This window comes from Adiantum capillus-veneris, chromosome 14, assembly GCF_014529385.1.
Source record: "Adiantum capillus-veneris isolate H3 chromosome 14, ASM1452938v2, whole genome shotgun sequence".
Taxonomy (NCBI): Eukaryota; Viridiplantae; Streptophyta; class Polypodiopsida; order Polypodiales; family Pteridaceae; genus Adiantum; species Adiantum capillus-veneris.
In genome coordinates, this window is record NC_140944.1 from 57,413,994 (window position 1) to 57,432,924 (window position 18,931).

The 18,931-nt window shown below is 44.0% G+C and overlaps 1 protein-coding gene across 1 annotated transcript in view; it reads left to right on the top strand.

The window, feature by feature from the left end:
• Positions 1 to 16,802, top strand: part of LOC147442428 (uncharacterized) — a 60,756-nt gene extending 43,954 nt beyond the window's left edge. Inside the window, exons 24-32 of the mRNA XM_086528597.1 lie at positions 753 to 921; positions 1,030 to 1,149; positions 1,234 to 1,429; positions 1,516 to 1,622; positions 12,479 to 12,586; positions 12,666 to 12,850; positions 13,026 to 13,193; positions 13,271 to 13,457; positions 13,539 to 16,802. Coding sequence (XP_086384723.1) covers positions 753 to 921; positions 1,030 to 1,149; positions 1,234 to 1,429; positions 1,516 to 1,622; positions 12,479 to 12,586; positions 12,666 to 12,850; positions 13,026 to 13,193; positions 13,271 to 13,457; positions 13,539 to 16,166 — 3,868 coding nt within the window. The 3' untranslated portion in view covers positions 16,167 to 16,802. The remainder of the gene's footprint in view (positions 1 to 752; positions 922 to 1,029; positions 1,150 to 1,233; positions 1,430 to 1,515; positions 1,623 to 12,478; positions 12,587 to 12,665; positions 12,851 to 13,025; positions 13,194 to 13,270; positions 13,458 to 13,538) is intronic.
• Positions 16,803 to 18,931: the final 2,129 nt, after the last annotated feature.

Sequence of the window (18,931 nt, forward strand, 5' to 3'; positions counted from 1 at the left end):
CGAAGGCTAATAACTGCCTATCTAAAATCACACCCATAATCCAAAGTATACAAGGTGTCATTGAAAATCTGTCAGCCTATTCCTCTCATGAAATGATGTATCCCCGAATGGCAGATGCTTGGCATCTTGCTCTTGTAGTGTTCAAGAATAGCTAAGATCTAGATCAGTCCATTCTAAATCCAGAGGTAGTATAAGATATTGCGGTGTCAGGGTGCAATATAAGTTCCCACTATATTGGGAGAGGGTGTTCCATGGATGGGTATAGGTTTTCCATCCAAGTCTTAATTCACACCAGCACATTGTGGAATGTATGTGCTTTGACATGATATTCTTTCAATTTTGTCTATGGGTTCCCATTGTGCGCTTCGCTGAATTATCTTAAGAATGTGCTTGAAAGTCTGAACCGTTCTATAGTGAAGCATTATCTTAATAGCAAGCCCTACCTATGGATGCAACTGAAGAACTGGTGTGTTGAGATTTCTGTGACACTTTTTTGAAAGTGATGACTATGGCCACCACTAGACTGCTCACCAAAAAATTTAAGAAAGAGTGCCTTTGCCCGAGAAATACTTTAAAGGAAGCGTGAATCAGGTCTCCCATTATTATCATGAGATGTTTGTTGCAATAATCTTTATTTTAATTTGTGGCACTCCTATAGCATGTTTCCATCAAGCTACCTAAGACTTGATAAGTGAAGTGCTTTCCTGGTTGATGATTAGTCTCCCTTATCATTTTGTGCCATATTTTCACAGGATTTTGGACATACTAGCATACGTTGTGAGGGTGAACGTGGCTGCCATGAATCGTCTTTACAAGCTGGGTGCTTTTGAAATCCTGCTCTGGAAGCTTCTAGCTGGTGACTTGGTGGACTCGGACAAAGCTTGCATTGTGGGGTTTATCAGGCAATGCCACTTATTGCAGGTGCTGCGTTAGGTGCACTCGGCACAATTTGCTTGTGTGTTACATCATGTTTGAGAGGTGCTTTGGTGTTTCGTATCTTCATTTGAGAAGTTGTTAGGATGTTTCCAGGATCCTGATTCAGTTTTCAACGGACCAGATTATTTGAAAGCTGAAGAACAGTTTCCTTGGCATGGTAGCATACTCCGACTTTTCTTACCAGAGGGAGTCGTCTTGAAACTGATGTCAGAGGTATCTTACTTTTAAATTAATTTTGATTTGATGTACGAAGGCCATCTCCCCCTCTCAAGTGTGCAAGTGTTTCTTATCTATCAGGGTGCAGATACATTCACATCAACATTAAATTCGGAACACGAAAGCCCTGAAATCATTTGGAGTGCAGAAATGCGGGAGCGATTGCTGGATTACCTAAAAGCAGAACTAGAGCCATTTGTGAAGTTTCGAGCGTCGGATCCTCTTGCACTGTATATTCATGTTCCAAAGGCTCCTTTGGTGTATCCTGAGCTTTCAGGTAGCTTTCTTGGGGTGAGCATGATGAAGATATTTTGTTCGCCCTGCTCACAAGTTCTAATTGGGCTTTTCAACTTTCCTTTGCAGAGTCTGTTTTTGTAGCTCCTTTCTACGTGGAAAACCTCCTCGACGTTGAGCGCTTTCCAAATTATCAAATCAATGACCCAGTCACTTTCCTCAATAGTCTTACATTGGTGAGGGACTACTTACATATTAAATGATTATTAGTTTGCTTCCTGAAAGTATATGCAGGATCAAATGAATTTAATAAACACCTTGCTAGTTGAAATTGATGAAGCTGGGAACAGACAAGACTTCGCTTTCTGGAACTTTCAGGCCCACCGTTTTGGCTGTAGAGTACCTTCAAGCATGCTGTTTCCAGCAAGGGAGCCTTGTTTACATCCTTTGGCCGACATATAAGCTTGTGGATGCATCCATGAACCTCCTTTTGAGTATTGTGACATCTGTAGAGTACCTCGCACATATTTTGGCTCTTACATTTCACATTTGGGCACAGCTGACCATGGCTTGAAAGGTGAGCTTGTTCTATCTGCAGCATATTGTGCTTGCCATTGTCCATTGCCTTACCAAGGCATGAGCAGAGAGAGTGATAGTTCTTATCATTCGGCAAGAGGACAAGCCCCAAAGCGGGTGGGGGCTACCAAGGGGCACTTCAAAGATGACGGGCATCTTGAAACGCTAGGCCGTCAGAGGGTAAGAAGGGAGAAAAAAAGAATGTGCGTCTCGGAACGCTGCTAGGAGAGAATTTGCCATCGTTGTCGCCATCCAGTAGGACCGCCTTGTGCGTATCAAAACACAAGGCCTAGAGGTGCAATGAGTCACCGGTACATAATCACTCATATTAGCATAGCTTAGCTTAGTAATTAACATGGTAGAGGAGATGAGCATGCATTGAAGCTTGGCTCTTGGTTGGATTTGCATCACAAAGCCAAGAGTTGTTGGTGTAGGCCTCCCTTCTCACAAGCTTGGAGTAGGTGATAAGCTTTCTATTAAAGCTTGAGAAGGAGAGAGAGAGAGTCTTCTTGCTTCACACATGAGCTTGTGTGTGAGTGTGTGAGATAATGCCTTTGAAAATTCAGCCCCCTCTCTCTCTTGGTCGACCCCTCTTGCTATTTGCTCATGCTACCCCATTGGACCTCTCCAGGCTTAGCCAATAGGATTTAAGGAGCATAAGTGATAGCCTTCTGACATGTGTCTGTTGGGTTAAAGGTCTAAATAACCCCTTTTTGTACATTTTTATACTTTGTCCAGGTTCATATTGAACCTGGGACACATTTTTTTAAAGTCACTTATAATAAAAGTCGGAAAACCCAAAACTTACTTATTGAGTTTTTCCCAAAAATGTGAGCTCTCTCTCTCTCTCTCTCTCTCTCTCTCTCCCTGCTTCGATCCCTAGCGCTTCCTCTCTGCTGCACTCCGCCTCCTGCTTCTTGCCCCAATCCCGCACTACATTGCGACGCGCACCTATCGGTACCTTCTGCTTCGCGCTTTCCACTAGTATCAGAGTCCTAGGGTTTCAAAACAGCCCAGCGCGGTCTGTTGGACAGCGATTTAAAATTGCTCTCCCGCGATCAATTTCGCTTCTATCGCGAAGCCCCTTGCTTCCGGTGTCGAAAAGGTCACCAAAACAGCCAAAACAGCCCAAAACAGGTTGTTTTTAGGTCAAAACAGGTGATTTACAGGTTATAACAGGTCAAAACAACAATACGCAGGTATACCAAAGTTGTGGGATCACATGTATTGATGTTTGTCGCGACAAATTGAGTGAAAAGCTTAGTACAGGTGCTTGAAATTGCACTTTTTAGCTGAAATTTCAGATTTGGACAGTTTTATGTAAAGAAATTGTGGTCTATCGTATGCAAAGTCTTGTGGTTGCTCCTATTTGCTGAAATTTTCAGCCTATTGCATCTCTCTTGTATACACACTTGTGGTTGAATTAAAATGGCTTCTTCCTCTTTCGCATCTGACACTAAAAGTTTGATGGAAATCAAACGGTTCGATGGTCAAGGCTTCGACCTCTGGCAAGAACGCCTTCAAGGTATCCTTTTCTTAAAGGATTGTGAAGATGCATTGGAAGAGAATAAGCCGCCAGGTTTGTCTGACGAAGAGTGGGCCAGGTTGAATAAGAAGGCTATGTCCTACATCAAAATGGCTATCAATGATGACATTTTGACGGACATCAAGCGTTTGGACTCTGCTTATGCAATATGGCAAAAGCTAAAGTCCAATTATGAAAACACCACGCTTGTGAACGAGGTGCATTTGATACGAAAGTTGGTGAATATGCAGCTTGATGATTCGAAGTCAGCTTCTGAGCATTTGAGTGCTTTTATAGGTGTTGTTGAGTCAGTTGCAGGACAGTGGGCTTCAACAATTCGATGATAAGCTGAAAACTATTTTCTTGCTTATGACATTGCGAGATACTTGGGAAACCTCGGTTGTCTCCTTGAGCAACAGTCCCACCCTCACGTATGACGGTGTGATAGGGTCTATTCTCAATGAAGAGATTAGACGCAAGTCTAGTGGGGAAGGTGGCAATTCTGCTTACAATGCAAGAGGTAGAAATCAAAAACGTGATGCGGGCAACAGGACTCAAAATAGAAATAAGAGTAAGACAAAGGATAAGGATGTCACTTGTTATCAATGTGGCAGAAAGGGTCACAAGAAATCCGATTGCGGGTATTTCAAGAAAGAGCAGGAAAGGAAGAAGAAAACGCAAGATAAGAAGAAGAAAGATGAGAAGAAAGGGGAAAAATCCCTTGAGCCAGAAGAGGTAGGACATGATTTTGATGCTCCTAATGAGGATGGACAGCCACCTAAATTGGCTGAATATGATTTTTAGCAGCATGATAGAGCTGAAAATGAGTTGCCTTATGATGTAGAACTGTTGCCTGAGAATGTAGATCATTGGGTACGCAGGTCAACTTGTTTGAGAAGGCAACTGCAGAGATTTAACCCCTCTTTGGATCATGTAATGTTGATAGATGAGGGTGAACCTCTTACATATAAAGAGGCCAAATCATGTGAGTCAAGCAGTAAGTGGGAGCTTGCGATGCAAGAGGAAATGAAATCCTTGTATGCAAATGATACTTGGGATCTTGTGCCATTGCCTAAAGGACGAAAGGCTCTTCCTAACAAATGGGTATACAAGATTAAGATAGTGGATGAAAAACCCAAGTACAAGGCAAGATTGATTGCAAAAGGATATGCACAGAAAGAAGGAATTGATTTTCAAGAAATCTTTTCTCCTGTTGTAAAGCTTACAACTTTACGTGTCCTTTTTGCTCTCGTTGCGGTGCTTGATTTGGAATTGAATCAAATGGATGTAAAGACAGCGTTTTTGCATGGTGACATTGAAGAGGACATATACATGAAACAACCTGAAGGTTTTGTAGTTCCTACACGCGAGGAACTTGTATGCAACTGAAAAGGGCTCTGTATGGTTTGAGACAATCATCACGACAGTGGTATAAGAAGTTTGACACTTTTATGCTGTCTCAAGGCTTTAAACGCAGCCATGCAGATCATTGTTTGTATACGAAAAGGGATGAAGATGGTAGTCCTATGATACTTGTTCTCTATGTTGATGACATGCTGCTATGAAGGATTTGGGTGATGCAGAGCATATTTTGGGCATGCGTATTAAAAGAGATAGAAAACTGAAATTGTTTGTTTTTATCTCAAGAAAGGTACATTGCAAAAGTACTTGACAGATTTAATATGGCTGATGCTAAGTCTCTTGGGGTACCTTTACTTCCATACACTAAGCTTAGCAAAGCAAATTGCCCAAAGGATGAGGTGGCATTGAAAGCAATGAAGGGAATCCCTTATGCATCAGCTTGTGGTTCTCTTATGTATGCTATGGTTGCCACTCGTCCCGACATTGCTTATGCAGTGGGAGTTGTTAGTCGATACATGTCGAATCCTAGCAAAGCGCATTCGGAAGCTGTCAAATGCATTCTGAGATATTTGAAAGGTACTCAATCAAAGTGTATCTGTTATGGCAAAAGTGACTGAAAGTTGCAGAGATATTGTGATGCAGACATGGCAGGTGACATGGATACCTGGAAATCTACCAGTGGATATGTATTTGCCATTGCTTGTGGTGCAGTCTCTTGGTGTTCTAGGTTACAGAAAATTGTGGCATTGAGTACTACTTAGGCTGAATATATTTCAGCCACAGAGGCTTCAAAAGAGGCCATTTGGTTGGGCAGACTTGCAAAAGAACTTGGCATGCCTGCTCATACATCCGTGTTGGGTTGTGATAGTCAGAGTGCTGTCTATTTAGCAAAAAATGCCATGTTTCATACGCGTACCAAACACATAGATGTGCGGTACCACTTCATACGACAGGTATGGGAGGATGGTCTAGTCACCTTGACTAAGATCCATACACAGGATAACCTTGCAGATGTTCTCACCAAGAGTCTTGCTAAGGCTCAACATGAGCATTGCATATAGCTGGTGGGAGTTGGTTAACTTAAAGGCGTCATTTATGCCTTTAAGTGGGAGGTTGTTGGGTTAAAGGCCTAAATAACCCCTTTTTGTACATTTTTTATACTTTGTCCAGGTTCACTATGAATCTGGACACATTTTTTTAAAGTCACTTATAATAAAAGTGGGAAAACCAAACACTCACTTATTGAGTTTTCCCCAAAAAGGTGAGCTCTCTCTCTCTCTCTCTCTCTCTCTCTCTCTCTCTCTCTCTCTCTCTCTCTCTCTCCCTGCTTCGATCCCTAGCGCTTCCTCTCTGCTGCACTCCGCCTCCTGCTTCTTGCCCCAATCTTGCACTACATCGCGACGCGCACCTACCGGTACCTTTTGCTTCGCGCTTTCAGTGTCCCCCTTTCCCCTTTTGTGAGAGCTTTAGGTAATTAATTAATGCAACTAAACACTCATTGGACCCCTTGGTCTCCTGACCAATAGGAATCAGGCAAGCCATTGGGCTATTGAATGCTCATTGGACCCCTTGGGAGGCTGTCCAATAGTCTTCTACAAAGATTAATTCTTATTGGTTCTTTAATTAAGTTTTTTTAAATTAATTAAACTAGATTTACTCTAGCCTAATTCTCATTGGTCCACTTCCATGGCCATCCAATAGGATTTGAGTAGACCTTGTGGGCATGTGGGCTAGGGAGCTGACATGTGTCCCTCATTCCCTTTGTGTAAAGGGAGCTTGTGTGTGTGTGTGTGTGTGTGTGTGTGTTTCTCTCTCATCCCCTACTTGCAAGGCTCGCCCCCTCCTTTGTAAGAGTTGTGAAGACTTTTTGGTACACATACAAAGCATCCAATTTCCCTAGTGTTTGACCTTTGGACACAACCTTCGAATTTTGGAACCTTAGCATTTTGGAAGTTTTAATGGGCTGAACCTTAGGGTCTTTAAAGCCCATTGTTGCACATTGCTCTTTTGCAGATGGCTCCCCCTTTGGATCCCTATTTTCCCTCATGTGGATCCCTACTGTGGCCGGTCTGCTAGCTTAATATTCTAGCTTTTTCTTCCCTGGCACTTCCCCATATTAAATGATCAGTTTAACATGAGAAAATCATTTAGGAGAATTAGATATTAGTTATTATGACATATGGGACCACACGTAAAGTTGCTACTTGGAATTGTAAAGGATCTACGCGCCTTGATGTGGGTGCTTTTGAGGAGAGTTCTACCGGGAGAGACATCATCTTCTACTCTGAGACACATCAGGCCCCTAGGCAGTCTATGCCTCACATTAGTGGATACAAATGGGAGGCAGCCTGTAGACAGAAGACACGATCAGAGCACAGAGGGCGGAGCTCAAGAGGAGTGGCAGTGTTATTCAGGGAGGAGTTGCAGCCATTGATACATATAGCCTGCAGGGATGAGCAAGCTAGGTACATGTGGGTGAGATTGAGAGCAGAGACAGACAGACATCTTTACATTGCTATTTGCTACTTTCCCAGTATATGCACCACCCACTGCCCATCATCAGACATTATTTTATGATACTTTAGAGGAGATGCTGAGAGAGCTGGAGGTTCCAGAGACAGGCCTATCCAGACTATCACAGGATGGGGAACATACTAAGTATGGACGGCACTTGATAGGCTGGGGACTGCACATGGATTGGCCATCTTGATTGGCCTGCAGTGATTTCCCGCTTCTGTAGGTTTCACATGCTTTCCACACAGACATGGAGCCAGCACAATGGATTATGTCATGGCACAGCCGAGCCTCATCTCTAATATCCAGGATCTCATAGTTGGGCCCAGACCTGTTGGGGTGGCAGTGGATCATGTTCTTGTGTCGTTGACCATCTCTTTCAAGTTCAATGTAGCACACAGGCCACGGTTAGCAGCCCCTACTCGCTACACCTTCATGTAGGAGACGGATTCTGTATAAATAGACGAGATCTACAGACGCCTATGCACTGAGGAGCCAGAGTGACCTCTGGAGGAGCTTACTACTATACTGACACAAACATTACATGATGCAGCAGGCCTTAGAATAGCTGGTATGATGAGGAATGCGGCTAGACTAGAGCTAGACTTCAGAGGAAGGTGCTTTTGGGGGACATTACTCACAGACAGTGAGAGATTGACTTCCGATGCCTAGTGCGGCAGAAGAAGAGGGCATTTTTGGCTCGACTAGAGCAGGATCTATACCAGCTATTCTTGAGTCAGGACTTGTGTGAGGCATGGAGACTCTTTCATGAGCCCCCCCCCCCCCCCCCCCCCTTCACCATTACCTCTACAGAGACATGGGGTCAGTACGCATCATCTTTGTACACAGTTCCTGGACAGCCGCCCCTTCCCGATCCCCCCGATGCATGCCCACTCACATGTGCCTTTTTCACTGCTCAGATGGTGAAGAAGGCCATTGACAGGATGAGGACTGGGAGAGCATATGATCATGCTGACTTAGTGGCTGAGCATTTCATGCATGCCAAAGATCTACTAGCAGAGCTTATAGCAGTTATGTTTAACCGTGCCATGTGTGAGGGCTTGCTTGATACTTGGAGCCTATCTACGATTGTGCCTATCTTCAAGTCAGGAGACTCTATGGAGCCCGGGAATTATCGCACTATCATGATTGGACACACATTGGCACAATTGTACGCATCCATTCTTGTGCAGCAACTGAGTAGATGGGCGAAGAGGGAGGGAATGCATGCAGCTGGGCAGGCAGGGTTGAGGAGAGGTTTTTCTACTCTTGACCATATCTTGACATTCAAGGCCATCATTGAGGAGGGCAGATCCTATGGGAGACGGATCTATTGTAGCTTTGTGGACTTCCGCAAAGCATTTGACACAGTACCCAGAGCTAGATTGATGCGCGAATTATAGGAGATGGGAGTACTCATGGAGCTCATTTGGGGAATGATGGCATTGTGCAGACCAGTAGTAGGGCATGTACGCACCTCAGAGGGTCTATCTACACCGATTCACTCCACTATTGGGGTGAAGCAGGGCTGCCCACTCTCTCCTACTCTATTTGGTATGTATGTGGATGAGGTTTCTGACTACATTGAGAGAGATGGTGATAGAGGTGCACCGCTGGCAAGGACATGGATTCCGCTATTGTTATATGCTGATGATATTGTGTTGATCCCCAACTCTCCGGAGGGGATGCACCGTCACTTGGATGCTTTGCATAGGTTTGCCAATGAAAGTGGTTTGTCTGTCAACCTTGGTAAAGCCAAGGTCATGGTATTTAATACCACCCCATAGTGGATCAGGAGGTTCGCGCCTGTATTCATATATGGCCAGGAGACAGTGGAGTATACAAATGCTTACACTTACCTTGGAGTGGTTTTTAGTGGTCCAGCAATTTCATTGAGGAGAGCAGCAGAGACTAGATTGACCAGAGCCGACGAGCGGCATTGGGTAGATTGGAGAGGATGTGTTCACAGGTTCAGTTTCAGGATCCTCGGACGAAGCTCTGGCTCTTTGACACTCTGGTGGCTTCTGCATTGCTCTATGGAGCTGAGATATGGGGGCCTTCATTGGATCATCACGGGAGGACAGGTCGCACTGATGGATGGGGGGACATGGAGAAGCCTTTGGTCTCTATGATCTCGCGACTCATTAGAGCCAAGGCGTCAGTACCACGTGCCTTTATCCGAGCAGAGCTAGCTGCCCCCCCACTAGTGGTTGAGGCGCTCACCATATCTGTCTCCTTCATACACCGCATGTGGGAACTTCCCAGAGACAGATACGCACGCCTTGCACTTGAGTCCTCTTGACAGTTAGCCATAGAGGGAGATACATCATGTTGGTATGGGGAGATGACATCATGGTTTCAGGCGCATGGGTTCAGCATAGACAGATTGCCCCCCTTCCAGTACTCACCGGATGCACCCTCTCTGACTCTTACACAGTCCGAGATCACCAGTCTCATCCGCCAAGACCTGACTCAGCTAGACACCAGGAGGACATCGATATAGCCAGCACAAGAGCTGGGCACGAAGATGGCTTGCTACAAGAGCATCTTCTCCAGCTTACGGAGGACGGTTTTGTGACGAGGCCCAGATACATGGACACCCACTTGCCTCATGGGATACGATGTGCTATTGGCCAGATACACATCTTCACACTGACTGCAAATCGAGACTGGGAGATACAACGGAGTACCAGCAGAGGCCAGGACATGCCCCCTGCGTGACATGGAGCCTGAGACAGAGCTGCACTACACATGCCACTGCCCCGTCTACTACAAGATAGGAGGCCGCTTCCACTGCTTGTTCAGAGAGGGCTTTAAACCACTCTCCAAAGTCATGAGGTACGAGGACCAGAGATGCTTGGGTTTGTTTCTGCTCGAGCTGCGCAGACACAGAGAGAGCCTGATGAGAGGAGAGGCTAGCCAGTCTCAGAGACACATCATAGACTTCTTTAGAGCAGACATTGGACACCCGGAGGAGCTACTACCTCAGCAGATCTTGTCGCCTCACACCAGAGGTGCACTGATTGACCGAGCTACTGAGCTAGGGAGATCCAGCTGCCCACGACTGCGGGGGACTTCACATCATCGACGGAAGTTACATCAGAGGATTCGGATCACTTTGGCCCAGCATGCACGACGCCCGGTCAGACTGTTGACCATGGAGGAGATCGATGAGATCTGCCAGCGACCGATGCTGGATCTCTTGTGATTTAGCTATCCCAGCTGGCTGCTTAGTTCACACCTACCAGTTTAGGATTCCATACTTTTTTTTATTTTGTCATTTTGTCATTTTGTTACTCTGACTTTGTATCAGATCCACCACATTGTAACGTTCTGGTCTCATAGGTCACTTTGGCCTTTTGAAGACATTAATATAACAATTCATTTCATTTCTCTCTCTATTCAGTTGTGTTTTGAGTGCGAGAAGTCTGTTCTAGTCTGTTCTTGCCACCAGGTTGCAGTATGTAATTAGAGATCTCATCAGTGTAGATCCCAAAGAGGGTTGGGGAGAGTGGGCATCCTTGCTTCACAACAATGGTGCTAGTAATAGGGTATGATAAGCGTACTCTGCCTGTCATCTGCTCATATAAATTATAAATAGCCAAGTCATGTGTGAAGGTACACCCAAGCTCTGGAGGCACTGAAAGAGCCTCTTACGTGGAACCGTATCAAATGTTTTGCGGAAGCAGAGAAAGGGGGATCAGAGAATATTGTTTGCTGTAGCGACAGAATGGCATAGGGAGTAGGGTGGTATGGATGCTCCACATCTCTCAAATATTGAGAGGAATAGAGTATTGAGACAATATCCTTGACAGAGACGCACACAGTGGACATGACAGTCACCCACGGTTTCTAGCCACTGAGTTGGTATACTAAAGAACCTGACGACTACAGAGGATGGGCTTTGTGTAGGGGCTGTGACTGGCCAACTGGGAATTGCCTGACATACTTCAAATGGAGGCTGGTGGTGCAGCAGGCATCCCTCAAGAGGCCAGAGTATGCAGACTATGTAGATAGGAGGTTAAGACTGGAGCAATTAGCTTGCAGATGTCCACACTACAGGGATATATAAGCTAATGGTTGCAGTCATTGTGTCAGTCAAACCTAGGATTATAGATGTCGGAACTCCTTGAGCTATAATCAGGAGTGTGCCCAATCTGTGCAAAGTAGGTGCCCGATTCAACAGAAGGATGCCATCATGTCGCAGATACTTGAACCGCCTATGGACACACAACCCTACAAACCACCTGACCATAGCTTGGGCCAGCCTCTAAGGATGTAGGTGAGCACCTATAAAACCATGCGTCCCATACACCCGGCCTAGTCCCCTTAAGGTGACCTCCTACCCGACAAACCCCTTAGCTTGGGCCAGCCTCTAAGGATGTAGGTGAGCACCTATAAAACCATGCGTCTCATACACCCGGCCTCCTCCCCTTAAGGTGACCTCCTACTGACCTAGCCTCACGGCTGTCCACTAGCAATCTGCTAGTGGTGGACCATGGTTATAAATAAGGCCTACTGCCCCCTTTTATAAACGACCGGCCACATTTTACATGTTCACTCTAACATCTAACCATCTCGACTGTGTATCTCTTCCCATGGAAATAAACTGCTTTTGTGCTGGTATGGCTAGATCTAGGCCGAAACTTCTCCTTGGATACTTTTGAGGCTGATCTACAACCAGGCTGATCTGGCCTAGCCAAGGAACGCTTTAGGCCATAGCGGGCTGAAAATCTGCAAGCCTGTAAGGTGGTTAGCAGCTGCAAAAAGGCAAGGGAAACCTGCTTTCGAATGGAAGATCGTGGCTGATGGCTTATTGCCTACCTGGCTGGAGCTGTAAAGGCTTGCCAGCTCTAGCCTGAAAAACTTTTTTCTCTTGCAGTTAAGTTTCTGACCTTCTGGGGATTGTAACATACTTTTGTTTTGTTTCTTCCCCCGTATCTGTTTTGAATGTTGACTATACTCACAGGAAGATGTATAGGTGATGCTTGATAGTTTACCTTTGGACTTGAAGGTTTACACTCGTATCAAGTCGTAAAGTTAAATGCTGCAATATATGTTGAAGCTAAGATTTTGATTAGCTAGTTATCTCATGCAATTCAATGAATGTCACAGGAATTAAGGAAGTGCTCAACAAACTTGTTGAATTCAGGCTCTACTATGTCAGCAACCTCCATCTTGAGAAAGGAGCTATCACGGATTCACCTTTTATTAAGAGCTCAGGTTTGAAGATGTGGTGGTAGGACAAATTTTTCTCGTGGTTAAGTTGGACTGTATATCAGTATGAATTATACTTATGCAGGCCTATCTGGTACAAAGATTCCCTGAGTTGCCAGTACCAGGTGACATGGAGTCAGTGGTCATCACACTTGCCAATCCTGCTCTTCGCACCTGCTTAACACAGAAAGACGAGTCCCCCCCAGCTGTTGTCGACATTCTGGTGCAGGCAACCACAATACTAAGACACTACTGCAAAGGAATGACAAGGTTATCATTCTTTCTGGGGTCCTTTCTGGTCTGATAGTTTATTGGGGAGGGAATGATGAAGATAAATGGGAGGAAGAAAGCTCCGCGAAGTATTGTGATGTTAAATTTTTTGTTTAGAAGTGCTTGTAGTTTTAGGTAGTGGAGTCTAATTTTTTTCGCTTTTTGCATATCGCAGGGACTTGGAAGTTCCACAGACATCGTTCAACTTTGCTCTGAGCATACTCTCTCTTAGTACAAATTATGAAGACGGTGAAATATCTCCTAAAGACGTGAAGACAAGCATGACTTTTGAGTCTGCCTTGGGAGGTGCACTTCTTGTTTTGGGTACTATTGCATCATCAAGGTATTTCTTTACAAGGATTTCTTGAAAACTCCGTAAGTTCCACAAAAGTGTTTCACATTTCCTGTCGTTGGCTACAGAGCTGGAAAGGAGAAATTATGGGGCGATACCAGATGGAAGCAGGGTTTTTGGTGCACTCTTGTCTCGGCGGCAGAAGATGCGATGGCTGTTCCATCGCGTGGACCTAGTCCAGTTACTTTTGCTGCTCTAAGTTGCCTCAAGTACTTTGCTGAAGATAGCAGCTTCTGTGATCGTATTCTAAACGAGGTACATGATTTTGTTCCTGTAGTACGTTTATTATGATTGGTCTCCTTTGAACCGCATTACTAAAGAGCCTGTGTTTAACAGGGATGGTACTTGCCCCTGCTGTTGCTGGCCATTCCATCTGCAGATGTTGTATTGAAATCAAATGACTCAAAATCAGCCGTACTGTACAGTTCGGCAGATGTTCTTGGGTCATTAGTGCGGGCTTTGATGAAAGCAAACAGTACTCAACCACATGAATCAGTCTATGGAGACATGTCCAGGCTTATTCCAAGACCTCTTTTGACGTGCTTGTTGCAGGAAGAGGGCCCAGAGAAATTTATAACTGCAGTCTCCTCGGAGTTTATGCATCCAGAGGGTATTTGGACCTGCGAAATGAGAGCAGAGCTCCTTCAAGGTATTTATGAGAGGCTGCAACTTCATAATGATGGGCTTTCTGAAGGTAAATTTGCAATGGACGATGAGGTGGGGTGGCTGCGGGCGTTTGACTATGAATGTTTAAGTGGAGAAGTCCGTGCAGAGGGCCTGTATGTACGTGGACTTAGCAGTAACTCTTGGGAAGGCTTTATCCTGCCAGCTGGTCATTTGTACATTAATGTCATGCAAAACTATCTTCAGTTGCACAAGGCACATCTCCAAGTGGCTGCAACGGAGGAGTTTGAGGTACCCATGGAGTCTTATTCTGATGAGAAGAACAAACAGGAAGCACCATCAGACTTGGAAGAATTTGAAGAGGTGTTGAAGGAGTCAGATTTTCCTCCTGTGCCCACAAATGCCACTAATCTTGAGCAACACTCTGGGCCTGTTGATAACTGTCTTTACACCTTGTCTGCGATAAGAGAATGTCTGAAACACGCAGTCAAGGAAGGAAGAGAGGATATAATTCTGAACTTCAAACATTCCATTCTTTCTGATATAATTCTGTCTGGCCATAGCCTATTAGAAGTGCAAGTAGAGCTGGCTTCAATCGTCAAGGCTTTGGCTGAATGTAAGGTTGGCCAGGATGTGGTCCTTCATTCAGATCTTATGAGATGTCTGGCTCTACAGTTATGGCAATCAGCAGCGAGAAAAGCTAAGTCTCGAAATGATCAAGTGCTCATGTCCACTTTAGAAGCAGTTCTGCTTTTGACTGAGAATATGTCGGCAACTGTTAAAGCCACAAATATCTTCTCATCATGTGGGCTCTTGCTTCCTGTCCTGGCAATTTTCTGCAACGTAGATCTGCCAAGTCTCTTCAAAGAGCAGCCTTATCTGGGAAACGATGCGGTTGAAATCCCGATCCCTAAAGCGGGTCAGCTCTGGGCTGCTCAGATATTGGGACAGCTGCTTCTTGCAGGTGCAGGTATAAGCAGGAGAACCAAACTTGTGAAGGATCTCACGTTCTGGAGAACAGGATCAAACGCTAGTGACCCGCGGCATCCAGCCCCTGTTGAAGGAATTGAAGAAGCCACAGATATGTATGAGCTTTTGAATATCATTGAACAAGGTCTGGAGGAGAATGTGGATCCTGTGGTTTTAAGAACAATGGTTCTGCTTTTCCCAATAGATTTCTTGACCTTGCTTGCACGTGAGCCTTCCAAAGCATTTGATTTGTACGAAAGCCAGCATAGGTCTCCTCGATTAGTCTGGGATGAAGGGACCAGATTGCGGTTAAAGTCGAGGATCGAGAAGGAAATAATGAAGGTAAGAGACAGCTTTATGAACGAGGGCCTTTATGCAGTGCCTTCATGGGCAATGGTGGCACAAGGGCGTCCTGTATTTTTAAGGTGGACAGTGGCCAATGTGGTTGAGAATGATAGCAGGCCTCTATACAGGGATTCTGAAGACGTTGACTACTCTCAGGAGCTCTATCTGGGTGGTTTCTTTATAGATCAATTTCTACGAAACCCAGAATTTGACTTTGGCATGGCCTTGGAAGAGCGGTTTCTCAGAGAGGTTCGCAAGGCTATAGTTATGGGCAAAGTTAATGGGCAGGAGCTGGATTTTGATGACAGGAGAAGGTTGCTTTTATCTTTGCTTCTACTCTTCAAGTTACGCCCTCCGCTTCTCTTACGCCATTCCAACTTTGATATATTCTTCCCTGTATTTGATTTTATAAGTGGTGGAAACAGTAGAGAAAGGCGAGGTCTTACTCAAGTAGCTGTTCTTCTCTTTCACTGCATAGCCACCCATTCAGACATGGCAGATTGCATGAGTTCAGAGGACCTGATGCATACATTGGCTTCCCTTCTTGATCTCAAGGTTCCTGCTTCAGTGGCTGGGTTTGCCGGTACAGATCCTCGCCTCTGCAGCTTGATGTTGATGTTGCGCCTTGCTCGACTGAGCAGTACTGCTGTTGAAGTCTCTCTTCAGTTGAACATAATCTCTAAGCTTGTAAAGCTGGTAGATAACAATGTGGACTCTGCTTTGCAACAACGAGCTGGTGAGTGCTTAGCAGTCTTGTCCGCTGATAAGAGAAGAGGAAGCGAAGTGCTAAAGCTTCTCAATAAGCTTATTCCAAAGGATAGAAAGGCATTTGCAGCATGGAATATTCCAGTGAGTGACATACGCGATGAAATTGTGGACTCCAAAACGCTGAAGCACTTCTTGCAACAAAGATACCCGTCTAGTTGGTGGGTCTCAGATAGCTCAGATGGCTTCAATGAGAGTGACACAGAAAGTGCTGGACCTGTGACTATTGTAGAAGCAAGCCTGACCTTTCCTGGTGCTTAGCATTTGTAACATGAGTGCTGGGAAAATGAACGTCAGCAAGGATCATATATGGCAATATCTACTATGCTGTATCTCCCAAAATTACAGCCTCGGAGTTTTTTTTTGATTGGGCAGAGGTTATTACCTGAAGGTGACTAGGGAAGGCTATGGTTGGACTGTACATTAAATTGAGGGGCAAGCTTCTGCTCATGGTCCGAGTTCTCCTTGAAATTGCATGAGGTGATGCACGTCTTTCGACTGCTTCTGCCAGGTGGATGACCACGTGTCACAAACATCAGGGGAATGGCGTTCACATGGTATGCTCATAAGGCTAGGCAGCTTTCCCCATCAGCATCAAGATTGAGGTCTCGGTGAGCATCGTCAAGGATAAGTGGGTCTTGGGCAAAATATTTTCCTGTAACTGAAATTGGTTACAGTGCCAGCCCTTTCATTTGAAATTTGGCCCAGATACAGATGACAAAACAGTAGGGATGCAGCAAATCACGGGCTGCATGATACACTCCATAGATTAGGCCCAATTCTTTATTCATCACAGAGGCCATGTAAGGCCTTGTGACATGTATCAGAGAAGATTGTAAATATATTTTGATACTCTTTTACCTAGTCCATTTTCAAAGAGTTGCCTTCATTGTTTCATTCTGGTTTTTCTAAATATGCAATTGAAAGTTGGAAGATGCCGCTGGGTATCAAAATGCACCCACACAACCACCTTAACCACTAGGATAGGATTCCGTTGCCCTTCATTCTGGTTTTTGCTCACTATGTATTGCCCACTAAATTCAAAGTCTTTCTGTCTCAAAGACAAATTCAATGAGACACAATCTTTATTTAACAGAGAGGCTTAGGCTACTGCAAGGGTACTGAAGATCTTCCTTTACTCTCTTTTATCTTCTTACTCTTCCTTGCTTAAGGTTGTTATTTGTCCTAAGATATAACTTCTTTGTCGGATGTAATAACCTCTTGGACTTATCTTTTTATCTCTTGGTTGGAAGCTGGCACAAAAACATATGCAAACTGCTCTCAAATGAAACCATGTATCCCATACCATAGTGGATTCATTCAAGGTCGCTTTGTTAAAAAGGTATTTTTGCAGGTAGAGGCTGACCTAAGGAACAAATCCATTGAGAGGCGTAATTCTTACATCCACTAGATATTAAATTCTTTCATTGGGCAAGAAAGGCCATATAAAGAAAGACTCACAAATGGAGGATGGAGCAAAAGAAGCAAGATAATAATTTTAAAGCAAAAAATAAGTCTAAAGCAAAAAATAGTGGCACAAGATAATAATTTTAAGCAAAAAATAAGTCTAAAGCAAAGAAAAGTGGCACAAGATAATAATTTTAAAACAAAAATTAAGTCTAAAGCAAAGAAAAGTGGCACAAGATTAATAAGAGTCACTGCAATTACCATTGAATCTTGAGATGTGATGCCTTCTTGACGTGTAGCTTTGACGACGCGTGCTAGAACATCACATTGAATGTGCCTTTTAAAGTTAGGATCATAGATTAAGGTGCATCTTTTTTAATGACTCCACATAGTGAGAGGTTTGCTACATATGGTGCTTTCTAAAAAGATGATTTGTGTTGGGCAATAATTATGATTGTGACATGATTGGAGTTCGTGACACATAGGTAGCTTGCCCTTTTTTCTCCCTTTATACTTAAGAATATTATCAAGCTTACAAAGAGTTTTCTTGGCATTGGATAGCTTATGATGTTGGGTACTTAATTGCTTTTTGTGATAATCCTCAAAAAATCATTAGAGAACCTCAGATTGTAGCTCTTGGATCCAAGAGTGGAAGACTTTATATGCTACATGTCCATGCATTGACTGACTAGTAAAATGTTTTGCTTCACTTCAACTTTGTTTTATCGATAGAAGACCCAAATGACCACCCAAAAGTAGTTGCAGACATACATAAACACAAAAGAAACTAGCACTCCACTTTGATTTTGGTTTTTGAAATTGTTCACATCTACATTTTGACATTATGCTTCCCATTACCAAACAAGGAAAAAGAACTCAATTGTCCAATCTGGTAGCCAAGTCTTATTACTCGACTCTCACAAAATTTCAAAAGAAAAAGGCCATTAACTCTAACCTCTACTGGAGGGCTATCTTTCATACCTATCAACTAGTTTAAGTGATGCATCCTGCCACCCATACCTATGCCATGATGAAGGGTGCAAGCACTTGCACATCACACTCAACGTCAATATTGATGAAGCCAACCCCATTAGGAATGGTTCAACCTCGTCAAGCATTGTGCGACACATTATAAATCTAGTATTTACACTATGACAACCATTATTAGTAGGTTACCCTCATGCAAACAATCAGTGTTTCGTTGGACAAACGAGCTTTTATTGCCAAAAACCTCAAAATAATCACTTTTTAAACTCTCTTTACTCATAATAATGCAACTTGTTCTAGCTTTTGAACCCAAAAATAAAAGTAAAAATCTCCTACAATAAGAGTAGGACGAGGATAAAATATCTACCAAGTTTCTCCTCATCATTCTGACTAAATCATCTATCCACTTCCATGCTTGCAAACAAAAGCTTTTGTTTGCAACAAAGTTTCAAAAAAATTTAGTCACTAGCACACAATAGTTGATAAAATTGTTTTAGAGTTCTGTGACAATTTCAAAAATTGGTGTTAAATGAGAGGTAGAGTGGAAAGGAGCCCACCATGGACATACCTTTTGAGTTGATCAAACTGTGAAAAAAGGGCTTCGCATGCACACTAGCAGTAGTCATGATACA